The 16,109-nt window shown below is 39.5% G+C and overlaps 1 protein-coding gene across 3 annotated transcripts in view; it reads left to right on the forward strand.

The window, feature by feature from the left end:
• Window positions 1–16,109, forward strand: part of LOC109916765 (caspase-1-like) — a 28,222-nt gene that overhangs the window by 8,675 nt on the left and 3,438 nt on the right. The window contains exons 2-8 of one of the 3 annotated variants that reach the window (XM_048612683.1): window positions 1,824–2,096; window positions 3,480–3,524; window positions 4,495–4,616; window positions 5,198–5,374; window positions 10,043–10,277; window positions 12,542–12,670; window positions 15,238–15,347. In XM_048612683.1, coding sequence (XP_048468640.1) covers window positions 1,824–2,096; window positions 3,480–3,524; window positions 4,495–4,616; window positions 5,198–5,374; window positions 10,043–10,277; window positions 12,542–12,670; window positions 15,238–15,347 — 1,091 coding nt within the window. Of the gene's footprint in view, window positions 1–1,823; window positions 2,097–3,476; window positions 3,525–4,494; window positions 4,617–5,197; window positions 5,375–10,042; window positions 10,278–12,541; window positions 12,671–15,237; window positions 15,348–16,109 lie in introns of all 3 variants that reach the window. The other 2 variants (XM_048612680.1, XM_020516502.2) reach the window with 2 other exon arrangements.

A 16,109-nucleotide genomic window follows, 5' to 3' on the forward strand; every position in this document is an offset into this window, starting at 1 on the left:
AGACCTGCTGGGCTTTTCCAGCAACTTTGTTTTTGTTCCTGATTTACAGCATCCACAGTTCTTTTGGGTTTTTTTTTCCCCTTACTAACAGTGCTGCCGATGTAATTACTCCCCATGGGCTGCAGTGGTTTAAGAAGGCAGCTCATCACCGCCTTCTCAAGGGCAATTTAGGATGGGGAATACAGGAACTAGCAACATGGACAAATAAAACAAAAAGTATCTAGGATTTCAAACTTTGCCCATTTTAAACAAACCTTTGCTGGTTGCTTACTAGATTGCACCATAAATTTGGATCCTAACACATAGCAAAGTGATGGCACTTGCTGCTGACCTCAAATTAAGTTGTCTACCATGATCTAGTAGTCCCTGTGCCCCAGATTCCCCTTTTCTTGGTGTTAAGTTGGATCTGGAGTCGGGTCAAGGGAATCTCCAGGTATCCAGTAACAATCATATTATCAGTGTAAGCTGCCAATCTAATTGCAGCATTCCCACAGACAACAAACCAGGAAATAAAATGTGCTGGTTATCCTTCACTTGGAGAAATTCTATGTAGAGCAAAATAAAGTTTAGGACATGCACATTAGAAGCTGAGATATTATAAACAAATGATTAAAAACTTAAAAAGCAGGCCATTTAAGACTGAGGTAAGGAGGAATTTCTTTACTTGGAAGATAGTGAATCTTAGGAATTTCTACCTCAGATGGCTGTGGAAGCTTTACTGTTGAGCATGTTCAAAGCAGAAATTTCTGGAGAGCGATGATAACCAAGTGATATGAAAATGGCATGGGAAAGTAGTATTGAGGCAGATGGTCAGCCACAATCTCATTAAATGGAGAAGCAAGCTTGACTGGCTGTATGGCCAACTCCTGTTCCTGTGTTCCTTTGTTTCATCAGTTGAAAAATTTGATCTTGAACAAAAGTATAAAATTAATTTTCTGAGACAAGGTTGTTCAGCTGAAGTTCTGACTCAGTATGCAATCAAAATCCCAGTTACATCTTATTAGCAAGGCATAACTTTCCCAAAGATTTTTATAATGGTATTACAATATAAAAGCAGAAAGTTTAATCAGTTCAGTAATTTCAAAAGATCACAATCTGTGGGGAATTTAACAGCTAATCCTGTAGAGAGCAGGGAAGTACTGACAGCAGCACCTGAATTTCTGTATCTAACTGTGTATTTGTTAGAAATTGCTGTCAATTTCACAGGGTACAATTTCACACTAAATGCTGACTGTTTTGCTATCGTTCCGGTTGTGAAATATGTGTGCACGTGCACACGGAGGACAGGCTTAGACTGGCTTGTCTAGTGTACTTATTTATAAATACAGAAAGACAGAGTATATGTGGAGCTAAACCAGTCCTAAATGAAGGAGCATGATCAAAACAAGTGATATGTGAATGGGGCTCAGCTTCGTTGCCCAAGCAGGATCAAAGGTAGTGCCAAAAAAAGGGACCAATAAGGAGACGAGCAGTGAGTGTAAGATGAATGATGCTGTTCTCCTCTACAACATACATCTGTCTAATTAGCATTGTATATAAACTTTTGATGATATTGCATTATCTGTACGCTTGACCTGTATGAGAGCATACAATACCACTTTACAAATCCTGGGTTCACTGACTCTATATCACAGCACTGTACAAGTCCTCCACTCACTGATCCAGTACGGTATCACAATCACTTTCATCTCTTCCTATATAGTAAGCAACACTTTAGTAATATTCTATACATTGACCTGCACACTTATATCTAACTCACCTGGATTGAAGTCACCTATACGTAGAAAAACAAAAACCATCAAAGTTCATTGACTTTATTTCAGACCAAAGACTGAAGCACCTGAGAACAGATTTAGTGAATGGACTCACCAAGGGAGTCATTGATGATCTCGTGGATGAAATGCAAGAGGCGAGAGTGATCAACACGTCAGAATCAGAAGAAATTCTCCAAGCACAAGCAACAACGAAAAACAAGGCTCGATGTCTCATAGACACCGTTTCAAAAAAGGGACCCCGAGCCAGTGAAAAATTTATTGACAGTCTGAACAAAGCAGACAAAGAGCTATGTGTGAAACTGAGCCTTTGTCTGGTAAAAAGTAAGTGACAGAATATGGGAGTGGTGAATAAGTATGACTAACACGTTCAAGGTAGGAATAGAACTTAGAATTACATTGTAAGATGGGAGGGTATATTCAACCAGCAGCCAGTAAACGAGAGAAACTGTGCTCGTATACTAACCATCACCAAACCACGGGGCTATGTGCTCGGAAACTAACAATCTCCAAACAGACTGTTGTATATTCATATACTAACAATCCCCAAACAAGGGACACTAACACTGACAATTGGGAATTGTACAAAATTTTGATAATTATACCCAATAGCAAGACCAGATCAAACAGAACAGAAATTGAAACACAAAATACAGGTAATACCCGGCAGGTCTGTCAGTACCTGCAAAGCCAGAAATTGAGTTAACATTTAATGTCAGTGATCCTTCGCTGACATGAAATATAGACTAAATTTATGCTGGATGAAGAGAGGTGGGGTACTACCTGCTGAATTGGGAGCCAAGACAGGACAAGAGGGGCAGCACGGTGGCACAATGGTTAGCACTGCTGCCTCACAGCGCCAGGAACCTGGGTTCGATTCCATCCTTGGGCGACTGTTTGTGTGGAGTTTGAATTTTCTCCCTGTGTCTGCGTGGGTTTCCTCCCTCAGTCTAAAGATGTGCAGGCTAGGTGGATTGGCCATGCTAAATTGCCCATAGTGTTCAGGGATGTGTAGATTAGGTGGGTTATAGGGGGATGGGTCTGGGCGGGATGCCCCGAGGATTGGTGTGGACTTGTTGGGTGGAAGGACCTTTTTCACAATGTAGGGATTCAATGATCTATGATCTAGGTAATAGAAACTTAATGGTACAATTCCAAAGAAGGATGAAGGATCAGAGGGGCCAGAGTTGTATGTACATTGATTTTTAAAGGTAGCAAGATGTAGTGAGAGATCTTGGGCTTAATATAGTAGATCCATTCAGTATCAAAGTAGGAGAGTTACACTGAACCTTTATAAGGTTCTGGTTTCATCTGGCTCTAGTCACCACACTTTAGGAATGATATATCAGTCCTCATGATAGCACTGTGGAGATTTACCAGAGGAATTCTAGTCATCAGAGGATTTAGTTACAATGCTCAGTGGAAAGACTAGTATTGTTCTTCCTGACACAAAGGAGATTGAGGGGAGATTTGATAGAGGTGTACAAGATTATTACAAGCTTAGACAAGGGGATACTGTTCCCATTAGCTCTACGTACAAGGACTAGATGACAAAGTTAGGATTTTAGGCAAGAGATGCTGTGGGTTTGTGAGGAAGAATTTTTAACGCAGTTAGTGGTAATGGTGGATGCAAAAGAAATTGGAGATTTGTTGTGTTGCAGGCATCTAGTGAATTATGTATTGGTAGTATTTCTGTTCTTTCAGCAGATGCATCGAGTTCTGATCCAAAGCAAACCTCCGAGACTTCAGCAGGTGCTGTATCTTATATTTTTCCTGTGTCTTTCTTTAATGAAACACTACTTGTTTGTGAAGATGGTAGAGTAATGTTAGTTTCACTGGAGAGTAATCCAAAGCCTAACACTCCATGGTATGAGTTCAAATCCCACCACAGCAGTTGGTGGGATTCAAATCCAATTAATTAAAGAATCTGCAATTGCAAGTTAGTTATCAGTAGTGATTGTCACAAAAACACAACCAGTCTCTCCTGGTCATTTCGGCCATTGATTGCTCCTGGTGCTTGCCCAGTACAGCTGCCTATCTCTTCCGGGCAGGTTTCACCCTGAATGACAAGTTCTAACCAAAGTGCTGCTGCCTGTGCTGTACCTAATTGTTTATAAGAGGTGGAATTTCTTCCTATATCTTGTCTCTTTGCATTGATTTATGGCCATGAATGAGAAAACATCTTTTACGTACAAATTAACAAGTTAAACTATGAATGAGATGCAGCACATTTTTAAAATCATAAACCATAGTCCACAAGCGACGAACAGCATCTGTCTTACTTTAGAGAGCTACAAGTAGTTCTAAGCCTGAGGGGCACCAGTCTGGATCAAGCATGACTGACCTGGAATCTCTCCTACTCCGTCTGTTTGCCAGGGATGTGTTGGAAGGACTAGCAGGTTGATTATTAACCTGTTTAGCCTGTGATGAACACTTTTTCTGTGGCCAATAAGCCACAGAGTAGAACTTGAATCTGGAGCTTCTGGCTAAGAAGCAAGTGCGTTATCTACAAAGTCCCAAGACCTCTGTACTTTATGGACTGAAGTGTAAATTACACAACTGCCATCTGTGGACTTCTTATTCCACATCTGTTAGTGTTGCATACACAGTACTGACGTTCATGTATTTCGTTTGAAATAAATCTTTGGATAAGTCTGAATATATGTGTACTCACTTTTTGTAAGTAACATAGAATCTCTTACTCCATTTCTGTGCTCTACAGGCATTGGATCTGTTGTCCCAACCACTTCCACTTTAGCAACAGCAGAGTTACCCACATCTGATGAGTGGATAACTCCGTGTACACAACAGCACTATGAGGAGATTTCTCAGAAGACAAACGAGGTACTATACTGATATCCTGAGCTACCATATTGTTGAAGATTGAGCACCAGTGCAAGTGTTGTGTTATAATATCCGAGCTTTAACAATGAGACATTAAAATATGAATTTGCTTCATTCAGAATTATTTTATATAGTGCATTTTCTGATTGTTGAGATTTTTGCCAATCTATTTCCAAGAGGAAATCCTCTTACTGCATACTTAGGTAATGTGACTGAATTGATTCCATGCTTGAGATGGGTGACTAGTTGGTTTAGGGTTTGAGACGCATGATGTAGTCGGGTTGATCTTTGGGATGTATGGCTAGATTGATTAGAGTTTGTTTATGAAATTGGTTGGTTCAATATCTGGGATCTGGGATTGGATTATTCAGATACTTGGCACATGTAACTGGATGATGTAATAGATGCTTGGATGGGGTCTAAATTTATCCGATCTTTGAAATTTGTGATTGAATTGGTTTAGTTTTGGATTGGGTTACTTGATTAGATTGTTATTAGATTTTGATGTAGCAGTCATTCTCACCTCAGTGAATAGTTCCGTACTGTTTAAAGCCAAAATACAACTGTAATTTCTTTTCCAGGTATACCAGATATTGCCAAAACAGGGAAGGAAACGTTTGGCTATACTGATTAATAACATTGATTTTGAGAAACCTGAAATGAAGAGGAAGGGTGCAGAGGTGGATGAAGAACAAATGCAGAAACTGCTAAATGGCTTTGGCTACCAAGTGGAAAAGCACAATAATTTAACAGGCGAGGTAAATGTTAATGTTTGGAACATTCTATTCAACTCTCTGTTCGCAGTAAATCTCCTTCTGAATTTGACTTGACTGCATTCAACAGTATCCTTTCTTTCCCTCCCTTAGAGTCTCTACTGTAAACAAAAAGAGATTATTTCAGTAAGGTGCTGTTGGATGACTACATTTTATATTGCCCGTTAAGATTGATTTGATGGCTATACTAATTTGGGATTATTTCATTTTGCCCTTGTGCTGTGTTGAGTTACCTTTATGGTTTAGAAGGAGAACCAATGAGGGACTATCGATAGAACCTCTGTGCTCCATAGAATAGATAACAATGTTTTAAAGGTATGATGTGCTCCACATTGTCATACTCCTTCAATTGTAGACAGTGGCACCTCTGCAAACCTGCACTGTGGAGCAAAAATACTCTTACCATGCGACAGATTTATGCCTTCAATCAGTGACACAGCACTTCATCACACAAACCAAATGTAATTGTCAAATTTTATACGTGAACAAAATGACATTAACATATGAATGTATGAATTAGGGAAAGGGATAAATCATTTGGACCTCGAGCCTGCTTGGCCATTTAATAAGATCGTGGCTGATCTGGGAGTGACCTCAACTCCACATTTCTATCTACTCTGGTATCATTTCTCTTCCATGCTTACCAAGAGTCTAGCCACCTCCGGTTCAAAAATATTCAAATAGTCTGTTTCCACAGCCTTTCGAGAAGAGAGTTCCAAAGAGTCTCAACCCTTTGAGAGAAAACATTTCTCCTCATCTCTTATTTAAATAAGTGACCCTCTGCTGTTAACCTGTGATGTCTAGTTCTAGTTTCTCCCATATGAGGAAACATATGCTTCAACCTGTCAAGCTCCTTCAGGATCTTGTATGTTTCAATCAAATTGGCTCTTACTCTGCAAAACTCCACTGGGTAGATAAGCCCACCTGTCCAACCTCTCCTTATAAGGCATTTCACCTGTTCCTGGTATTAGTCTAGCAAACCTCTGAATTAAGTGGCTCTTTGTGTAACAGGCGTGGAGTCCCACAGGAGTCTGTGATGAGCCATTACCTTCTTATGAGTTACATCGATGACTTAGATGAGAAGAAAGAAGGCATGCTAGCTAAGTTCACAGATGGCACCATGATAAGTAGGAAAGTATGCTATGAAGAAGACACAAGAGGGTTTCAAACAGATATAGATAAGTTGAATGAGTGGGCAGAAATCTGATAAATGGTGTATAATGGGGAAAACATGAAGTTGTTGACTTTGGTAGAAAGAAAGAAAAAGCAGAGTATCACTTATTTGGAGGATGACTGTGAAATTCCAAGCTGCAGATGGATTTAGTGCATGAATCACAAAAAAGTTAGAATGCAAGCAGAACACATAACAAGAAGGCTAATGGGGTGCTCCTCTTTATTATGAGAGGTATTGAACATTAAAATAAAGATGTTATGCTTCAGTTATATGGAGAAAACATGTTGAAAACTGTGTATAGTTCTGGGGTCCACATTTAAAGAGGGATGTAAATGCATTAGAGTTGATTCACAGGGGTTTATTACATTGACACAGGATAGGTTGGACAGGCTGGGTTGTTTCCACTGTAGTTTTAAAGTGTGAAGGGTAATTTTATTGAAGTATGTAAGATCCTGAATGGTCTTGACAAAGTAAATGTGGAAAAGATGATTCGTCTTGTGCATCAGTCTAGAACTAGGGTGGCATGCTGCTTTAAATTAGGGCTCACCTCACAGAATAAGTTGAATTTTTTTTTCTCTGAGGGTTGTGCAACTTTGGAAAATCTGCCTCAAAATGTGGTGGGGACAGGATCATTGAATATTTTTAGGCAAAAGCAGATAGATTTTTGATAAGCAGGCAAATCAAAGATTATGAGGAGTAGGTGGGAATACCGGATTTGAAACACAAACAGATTGGCCATGATCTTATTGAATGGCAAAACAGCACCGAGAGACTGAATGGTCTACTTGTGTTCCTAATTCATGTGCTGAAATGAACTGCTTCCAACACATTTACATAATTCCTTAAATGGGGTCTCCAGTATTGTACAGTGTATTCCAGATCTGGTCTCACCAGTGCACAGTATGACTAGAGGATAACCTCACTACTTTCTTATTCAATTTGCCTCAGAATAAATTATAACATTCTTTTTTTTCTTGTATAGAAAATGGCCAGCATTTGTTGCCCATTCCTAATTGCCTTTTTACGTCACTTCAGAGGGAGCTATGAGTCAGCCACATAGTTGTGTGTCTGAAGTCACATGCAGACCAGATCAGTTAAGGATAGCGAATTTCCTTCCCTAAAAGACTTTAGTTAATCAGATGGGATTTTCCAACATTTAACCAAGATTATTTGGCTGCGATTAGGCTAGTTAGTTTTTAACTCTAGATTTTTGTTTTATTGAATTCAATAAATTCTACATTGCCAAATTGGAATTTGAACCCAAGACCCAAAATAATTAACATGGGGTTCTGGATTACCAGTCCAGTGACACTACCAAAATACAACTACCTTAATTACTTGCTCTACTTGCATATTAATTTTTTGTAATTAATGTACAAGGGCCACCACATCACTCCGTGGCATAGAGCCCTGCAATCTCTCATCATTTAGATAACAGGTTTCTTTTTTATTCTTCCTGTCAGAATGGACAATTTCACATTTTCCCATATTATACTCCATTTTCTAGATATTTGCTCACTCACTTAATATAACTATACCTCTTTTTACCCTCCTTATGTTCTCTTTGCATCTTATTCTGACCTGTCTTTGTGTCAACAGCAAACTTAGTAACCAACTTTCTTTCCCTTTATTCAAGTTATTTACGTCAATTGTAAAAGGTTGAGAGCCTGCACTGATTGCTATGGCACACAACTCATTACATTTTGCCAAACCGATGAAGTCCCATAATGATTTCTCTCAGTTCCTGTTAGCTAACCATTCTTCTAACCATGCCAATATGTTATCCCCTACACCACAAGCCTTTATTTTCTGCAATAACTTTTGTTTTGCAACTTATGAAATGCCTTCTGAAAATCTAAGTACTGTATATCCACCCCCTTCCTCTTAATCATAACATATTTTACTTCCTCAAAGAGCTCCCTCACTTTTTGATTAAAGGAGTTCTTTAATTCCCTGAATTAAAGAAATTTTGGGAAATCAGAAACAATGCATCAACTATCTCATTAGTCACTTATTTTAAGACCCTAGAATGAAGTCCTTCAGGACCCAGAGACTTGTCAGGCCTCAGCTCTAGCAATTTGCTCAGTATCACTTCCCTGGTGATAATGTTTTTTTGGATCCTCCCTCCCTTCAGTTTCCTGAATTGTAGCTATTTCTGAGATATTTCTGACATTGTACGGTTTAGTTCAGGTGTTACCAGTAGATTCTCCTGTTGAGAATGTCCTAAGTGGAGGCATGAAACCAACAGACAGAAACCTAAGCCCACAAGCATGCTGATGTCAGTCTTGGCCATCATAGCATTCCAGCAGCAAATTTGTTGAGTAATATAGAGAACTGAAAACTGAATTTTGTACAGTGTGTGAATTCTGCAAAGTACAGTTTTGAGCAGCAGGCAAACTAAAATTGATGGGGAATTTGTGTAATTAACTCTGAATCTTCCACCTAACAACAAAATATATTATACTGGATATTTATCATAGTAGGCTTTCAAATCCATTCCTTTAGCAGTGATAATACAAAGAGATGCAAAGATTGACAATGACAGAAATAGTCATGTTATGGAGTATTATCTTTAATATTATCCTTTTGGAACTTAGATCCAACAAGAATGTTAATAGGATGTTATAGAAAATTATATCTTAAGAATCTGTAATCATAACCTCTGCATCATTGACTAGATATTTTCCATTGGTTATATGAATCTTTTTAGAGCTGGTGTTTGATTGCTTTAATGTATGTTATTGATAGATACTGCAGCTGGAAAGAGAAATAACGTTTAGTTTTATCTGACTCTTGGAACTAACGGCTACAGCCTTTTTTCTAAAAGCAGACGTAACACTTCTGACAAAACTTTGGCCCCAGTTGGCTGACAGTTATTCGTTAGCTGATTTCCCCTAAACCAGCCTGTTTCCAGCAGAAGAATAGATACAATGACAAAATTGCGATCCTGTTCTTCTGATGAAAGGACCTTCCATCGCTATGTTAACTCGTGGCACATATAGCCGCACTCCTTTGAGGAACATCCAGTAATTGTCACACTTTGGGTAACTAATTACTCCATATATACACACAGCATAAACTTTTAATGAATAAATCTCTATCTTCCAGTACTGTAATAGGCATTTACCTACCTGTCATAAAAAATTGCAGTACATAGAATCCTGTTGCACAGATACAGAACAATATGGTACACAGAATGGACTTACTTTTGACATTCAATATTGAACAAAGTTATCCCTGCAATTCTTCTGCCAAATGTTCTGAGAGTTCTAGATAAGACAGGGAGTTTATGGCAAGGTTACTATTCTGTAGTAGTCATACTTATGAATCAAATTGATCCTCAAAAGTTCAATAACTCTTAGTTAATATCACACTTATTATAAATGACAAATTCTTTTTACTATAAATGGGATTCAGTGGAATTCAGACTGTATCATTGCTGCTGAAAAAAAATTAATGTATCATAAAATCTGTTTCAGGAAATGAAACAAGCACTGGCTGCATTTTCAAATCGTGAGGAACACTCACAGAGCGATAGCACCTTTGTTGTGCTCATGTCCCATGGGCTCCGAGATAAAATCTGTGGCAGATTTCACAACGAAGCCAAGGAAGATACTCTTCACATTGACAATGTCTTTAATATTTTAGACAACAAGAGCTGCAAAGGATTGAGAGGAAAACCCAAAATTATCATCGTGCAGGCCTGTCGAGGATGTGAGCATCCTTCTAAACCATTATGCAATCTGCTTGTACAATGTGTGAATAAAAGGAAGTAACAGGTTTGGTCATTAGATAGTAGCAGAAATTGTATATCTGTTAGAGAATTGCAACTCCTAAGTATACATTTGAGAACAGAAGCCCTTCTCTTTTGTTTAAAAAATGTTATCTATAGTATAGGGAATAGAAGTCCTATATATTAAAGAGCGATGCCAGTTCTAGGTTTATTAGAGAGTAATTTTGTTATTTTCATGTAATTTTATTTATTCAGGAAAGCTAAATTGCAGTGTAGCTTGCATTTAAACATTCATATATAGAAAAGAAACAATGACAAAACTAGACAAATCAGCAGATAGCAGGGAAATGCTGAACAGGATATTAAAAAATGGGTAATATTGAATTAAAAATGTATTAAAATTACACATCAATACACCACTCCTACATTATGAAAACTGATGTGTATATAAGAGCAGCAGTTCTTGTGTATGTTAGAGAGTACATATAGGGCAAAGCAGATCATATGTGTGATCCGAAGAATAACAGCTCTGTATTAATACAGAGAGTAGCAGTATTGTGTAACAGAATGTAGCATTATAAAATCAGGGCAAGTATTTTGGCCAAATGTTGAACAGATACTTAAGTGGGTGTGGCACAAATAAGATGCGCCTGTGTGAAAGTCTGGATGTAGCACACCATGTTGATCTTAACTGCAGATAATTTGAACTTGCCGCTGCTTGCAAAACCAGGCTCAGCACTCAAGTGTTGATATAGACACCCTTACTGTAGTAGGAGCCATATATGTTGCTCCTTACACTTGCTTCCACTGAAGGTGTGGAATCTTAGGTGATGTAGCAAAATTACTGTCTAATTGACCAGAGCTGGCTTCTCTCTGTAATAAATAGAACACCTATTCCCTATAGTTTACACAACATTTTTTTTAAACTACATAGACATGTTCTTGGTGAGTAGTACTGGATGTCCTGCTGGAAGAGGTTCCGAGAAGGAAGCATGTCTTGTCTCCACATCGGAATTAATACCTCCTCATGCTCCACAAACTCCTGTCCCATTCCTATAGCAGTTAGTGCTCCTCTTCCTCGCCTCACACCCTCCTTCCTATTCGGCATCCAGACTAAGGATCCCTTAGCTAGATGTCCATGAGGAAGCACTTCCTTTCTCCTGGTGACCCCTAAAAGATGGAGTAGCACCACACTTCCTCTTTTTATGTGAAACCCTCAAATAATTTCTGGCTTAAAATATTGCTAGAGTGATCATGAAGCCTTAGCAAAATGCCCAAGAGCCTCCCATTCTGTTTCAGAGTTTCATTTCAGACCAATGGCAGCAAGTGAACGTGTGTTGGTAAATATCCTGTTAAGTAGTGTTCAAAGGCCACATCAGTACCTTGTTTACTCCTAGATAACTAGTGGCACCTCCTTAATGGTCAGTAGCAAACATTTTAAATGGAAAACAGTCTTTGGATGAGCCTCCAAACAGACAATCCTAGTGCATGCTTCAAGCTTTTTACAAAGATGGCATATTGGGCAATGTGAGCCCACCTGCTCTGTTAGCGGAACACTCCATCCTGACCACCCTGGAAGTCTTTACTACCTGAATGCATTGCCATCACTCACCCTATCCATCTCTTCCTTCCTTCCTATATTGTAGATTCTGCAGAAATAAGTTCAGGGTATAACATAGACCAGGGCTTTTCAACCTGTGTGCCATGACAAGATGCGAAGTGTTTTTTAGGGAAGCAATGTCACTTTCCCTGAGTGATGAGACTGCATCCATGCTTCTAATCTCCTCCAGAGGCTCGTGTTCTATTTTCCAAGGCCGTGCACGTGTAGACTTCTGATACCGCGCCTACAGTATGAAATAGTGGGTGCGCCATGGAATTGTTTGTCTCATTGAAGTGTGTCTTGGTCCTCAAAAGGTTGGTAAATAAATTCAAAATTATTACTGCCTTTGTAAATACTCAATTCCACATTCATATTCAATATTACACCAAGTATACAGTGACCAGGAAAGGGGGTCATCAATAACATTATCACATGATAGCTACAGCTGATTTGTTGGCATTTTGTACTGAGGTTCAAGTCCGACCTGCTCCAGAAGTGTGTACTGCCATCTTCAATAGGTTGATTAGCAAAGATCTAGACACCATAACAGAGAGGACAAGTAATAAAGCTTATCAGCCATGAATTGGGTGGTGTGCAATTGAAGTGAGTTGGCTTCTTTGAGTAATCGGTGCTGTTTCTTTGCAGCAAACCTTGGCTACGCCTATGTTAGTGATTCTGCTAATGATGAGCCTGTCGCTGATTATGAAGAAGAGGGTCCCTTTTACAAAATACACAAAGAAAGTGATTTCATCTGTTTCTGCTCCACCACCCCAGGTAATTATGCTCAATGTGCAAACAAGCTCTGCTTCTCAATGTCATGGCCAACAGTTCATATCAGACGATGTGGTGCGGTTGTTAAGAAAAGGCAGTGTCATTTGCCAGTTGTATGTTGACAACACACAGACCTACCCAACCATTACTTCTCTCGACCCTTCCTCTAACTCTAAATTATCAGAATGTTCATCTAACAGCCTGCACTGGATTAGCAAAAATGTCTGCTTTTCCATTTCCAGAAATAGAAAGACTGATGTCATTATCTTCAACCCCGCCAAAAACTTTTCTCCATAGCCATCAACATCTCCTTGCCTGAAGTTGAAACAGATTCTTCATAATTTTGGTGTCATATTCAATCCAATGTGAATTTCTGACCATGTATCCATACCATCGCTAAGTCCTCCCATTTCCACCACTATAACATCTCTTAGAATCCCTACAGTGTGGAAAGAGGCTATTCAGCCCATTGAGTCTCCTCCAACTGTCCAAAGAGCATCCCACCTAGACCCAGCCCTCCACCCAATTCACATAACCCTATATTTACCATTGCTAATCCACTTAGCCTGCACCTTCCTGGACACTACAGGGCAATTTAGTATGGCCAATCCACCTAAACTGGACATCTTTGGATGATGGGAGGATCCTGAAGCACCTGGCAAAAACCCAGACAGGCACGGGGCAAATGCGCAAACTCCACACAGAGAGTCACCCAAGGCTGGAATCAAACCTGGGACCCTGGGGCTGTGAGGCAGCAATGCTGAACACCGAGCCACCCTGCCACCCCTAACACCTGACTCTGTTCCTGTCTCAGCTTACCTGCTGCTGAAACACTCACCCACACCTTTGTTTAGGCTTGATTAATCTAACACATTGCTGGCCAACTTCCAATTCGCTACCCCTCCCCAGTAAATGTCATCATCCAAACCTCAGCTGCCTGTATCTTAACTTGAACCATGTCCCATTCATCTATTGCCTCTGTGCTTGCTGACCTACATTACCTCCCAGTTAAGCATTGACTTAATTTTTAAATTCTCAGCCTTTCTTACAAATCCCTTCATGGCCTTAAATCTCCCTTTCTTTGTAATTTCCTTCTGTTAAGTGCCTTTGGATATTTTACTGTGATAAAGGTGCTATAAAATTGCTGTTGTTGTGAGACACCAACAATCTGAGAGAAATGTAGAGATGAGACAGTGATGGCATGGGTTCAAGAGAAGCGTTAGGGATCCGAGAGACTGATTGTACATAAGGTCTGAGATTTGTTCATGCCCACTCATGATCAGCCTCCATTACAACAACAGTTTTCAAGATTGAAATGGGTCTGTTACTTAGAGAGCAAGGGAAGGGAGATTGTGCTCAAGCCATGGCAAAAACATGATGTTGAGGCGTCAGCTTCCCCTCTTAAACCAATTGAAAATTTCTCCGAGCATTCTTTTGAAGAAGAATGGCAGATTCTCCTCCATGTTCTAACCAGTATTTATTTCTCAACTAGCATCACTGACAGATTATTTGGACTAGAGCACCAGATGTAAGCTCCTCTAGTACTGCAGGGAGCTACCTTTCAGAAGCTACATTGAAGCAAAAATGTGCCTACCCCTCATGGCACTATTTGAAAATCACTACAGCCATTGAAAAATTAGCTGTATGTAAATTAGCTGCTGTGCTTCCTACATTATAATTGTGATTTACACTTTAAAAGTACTTAATTAGCTGTAAAAGGCTTTGATAAGCTTTGAAGGGTTGTGAAACTACAAGTTATATTCTTTTCATTAGGTGGAACAGTTTACTATTAATTGTAATAATGTTTGTGTTTAGAGATTTAGCTGTTTAAGGAGAGCCAATGGCCTAGTGGTATTATCGCTGGACTGTTAATCCAGAGACCCAGATATTGTTTAGGGGATCCAGGTTCGAAGCCCGCCATGGCAGATGGTGGAATTTGAATTCAGTAAATATCTGGAATTAACAGTCTAATGATGACCATGAATCCATTGCCAATTGTCAGAAAAACCCATCTGGTTCACTAATGGCCTTTAGGAAAGGAAACTGCCATCCTTACCTGGTCTGGCCTACATGTGACTCCAGACCCACAGCAATGTGGTTGACTCTTAACTGCCCTCTGGCCAATTAGGGATGGGCAATAAATGCTGCCTAGCCAGCAATGCCCTCATCCTGTGAATGAATGAATAAGTAAGAAAAGATGAGAAAGACTTTTCAAACATATTTGCTTCTGTTTACACCTTTATTTTCCTTAGAGGACAGAATAAATTGGGAAAGTGCATGATGCGGTAAATTGGAATGGCTGTAAAATGGCTCTATTAGGCAGTGCAGGCTGCATGGCCTAGTTGTGTTTAGTATTAGTGCATGTTCTTGTATCAGATGTTATGAATGTACCGGCAACAAATGGAATGATTCTAAGTCTACAGGATTGAAGGGCTCACCAATAATTTGAATACTAGGTCGAAAGTGTCAAATTTAGAAGTCAATTGAATATTATGATTGCTTTCTCTTTGTATGGGTGACAGGAATCCTGCTTTTGTTATCAATTAGCTGTTGTCTTTTTTGCTTTGCAGACAATGTATCCCTTAGGCATGTACAAAATGGCAGCATATTCATCCAATCATTAGTCGATTTAATGAGGCGAAATGCATCAAAGTATGATGTCGAGGAGATTTTTTTCCAGGTAAGAAAGTGAAAGTAGCTATTGCAAGGGCTGAAGGGATTATTGGGAGGCAGGAAGCGCTCCTGTATGTCATGGAGCATTCCCTGCTCTAGAACATAGGAATCTGCTTCATGCTCTGCCAACGCTGGTGTCTAATCACTTGCCAGAGGAGAGTTTCCCCTCACCTGTGTTATATGCCTCAAGTTTCCCAGTCACAGCATCCACCATCAGCATGACTGGTGAGACAGAGAGATTACTTGTGGAGGAAAATATGTGAACTTCACCACTACTCCCTACCAAACCTGCAATGAATATCAGCCAAAGATGCTGTTGAAGTAAGTAGTTTTGAACCACATTATATGCTAGACCAATATCCATATCTGATCCCTGCAGAATCCAACATTGGAATCTTAATGCTGGAATTAGTTAATTATTGATTAAATAGTCCAGCTTCCCATTGGGTTTCACATGACTTTAGAAGGCAATAAAAGTTACTCTTTAACCGTTTGGCTTATATTTTGCCTCACAGGTACATAACTGCAATTCTGGGTACAGCATCAATGTAGGAAATCATGAGATTTCCTGACTGCTGCAGTAGTGGCCCCATAGGGCTGCATTAGTGACACACAACTTCCCCCTTTTTACTGCAGGATTTCTCAAGAATCCCACACCCTTTTATCAGAGCCCCAATTGCAATCCTTTCTTGTATTGTCAGTGTTTATTGTATATTCATATTTAAAGACAGTTTTGGAATCATTGTAAAAGTGTTGCTGTGATGCACAC

Source organism: Rhincodon typus, chromosome 26 (genome assembly GCF_021869965.1).
Source record: "Rhincodon typus isolate 14 chromosome 26, sRhiTyp1.1, whole genome shotgun sequence".
Taxonomy (NCBI): Eukaryota; Metazoa; Chordata; class Chondrichthyes; order Orectolobiformes; family Rhincodontidae; genus Rhincodon; species Rhincodon typus.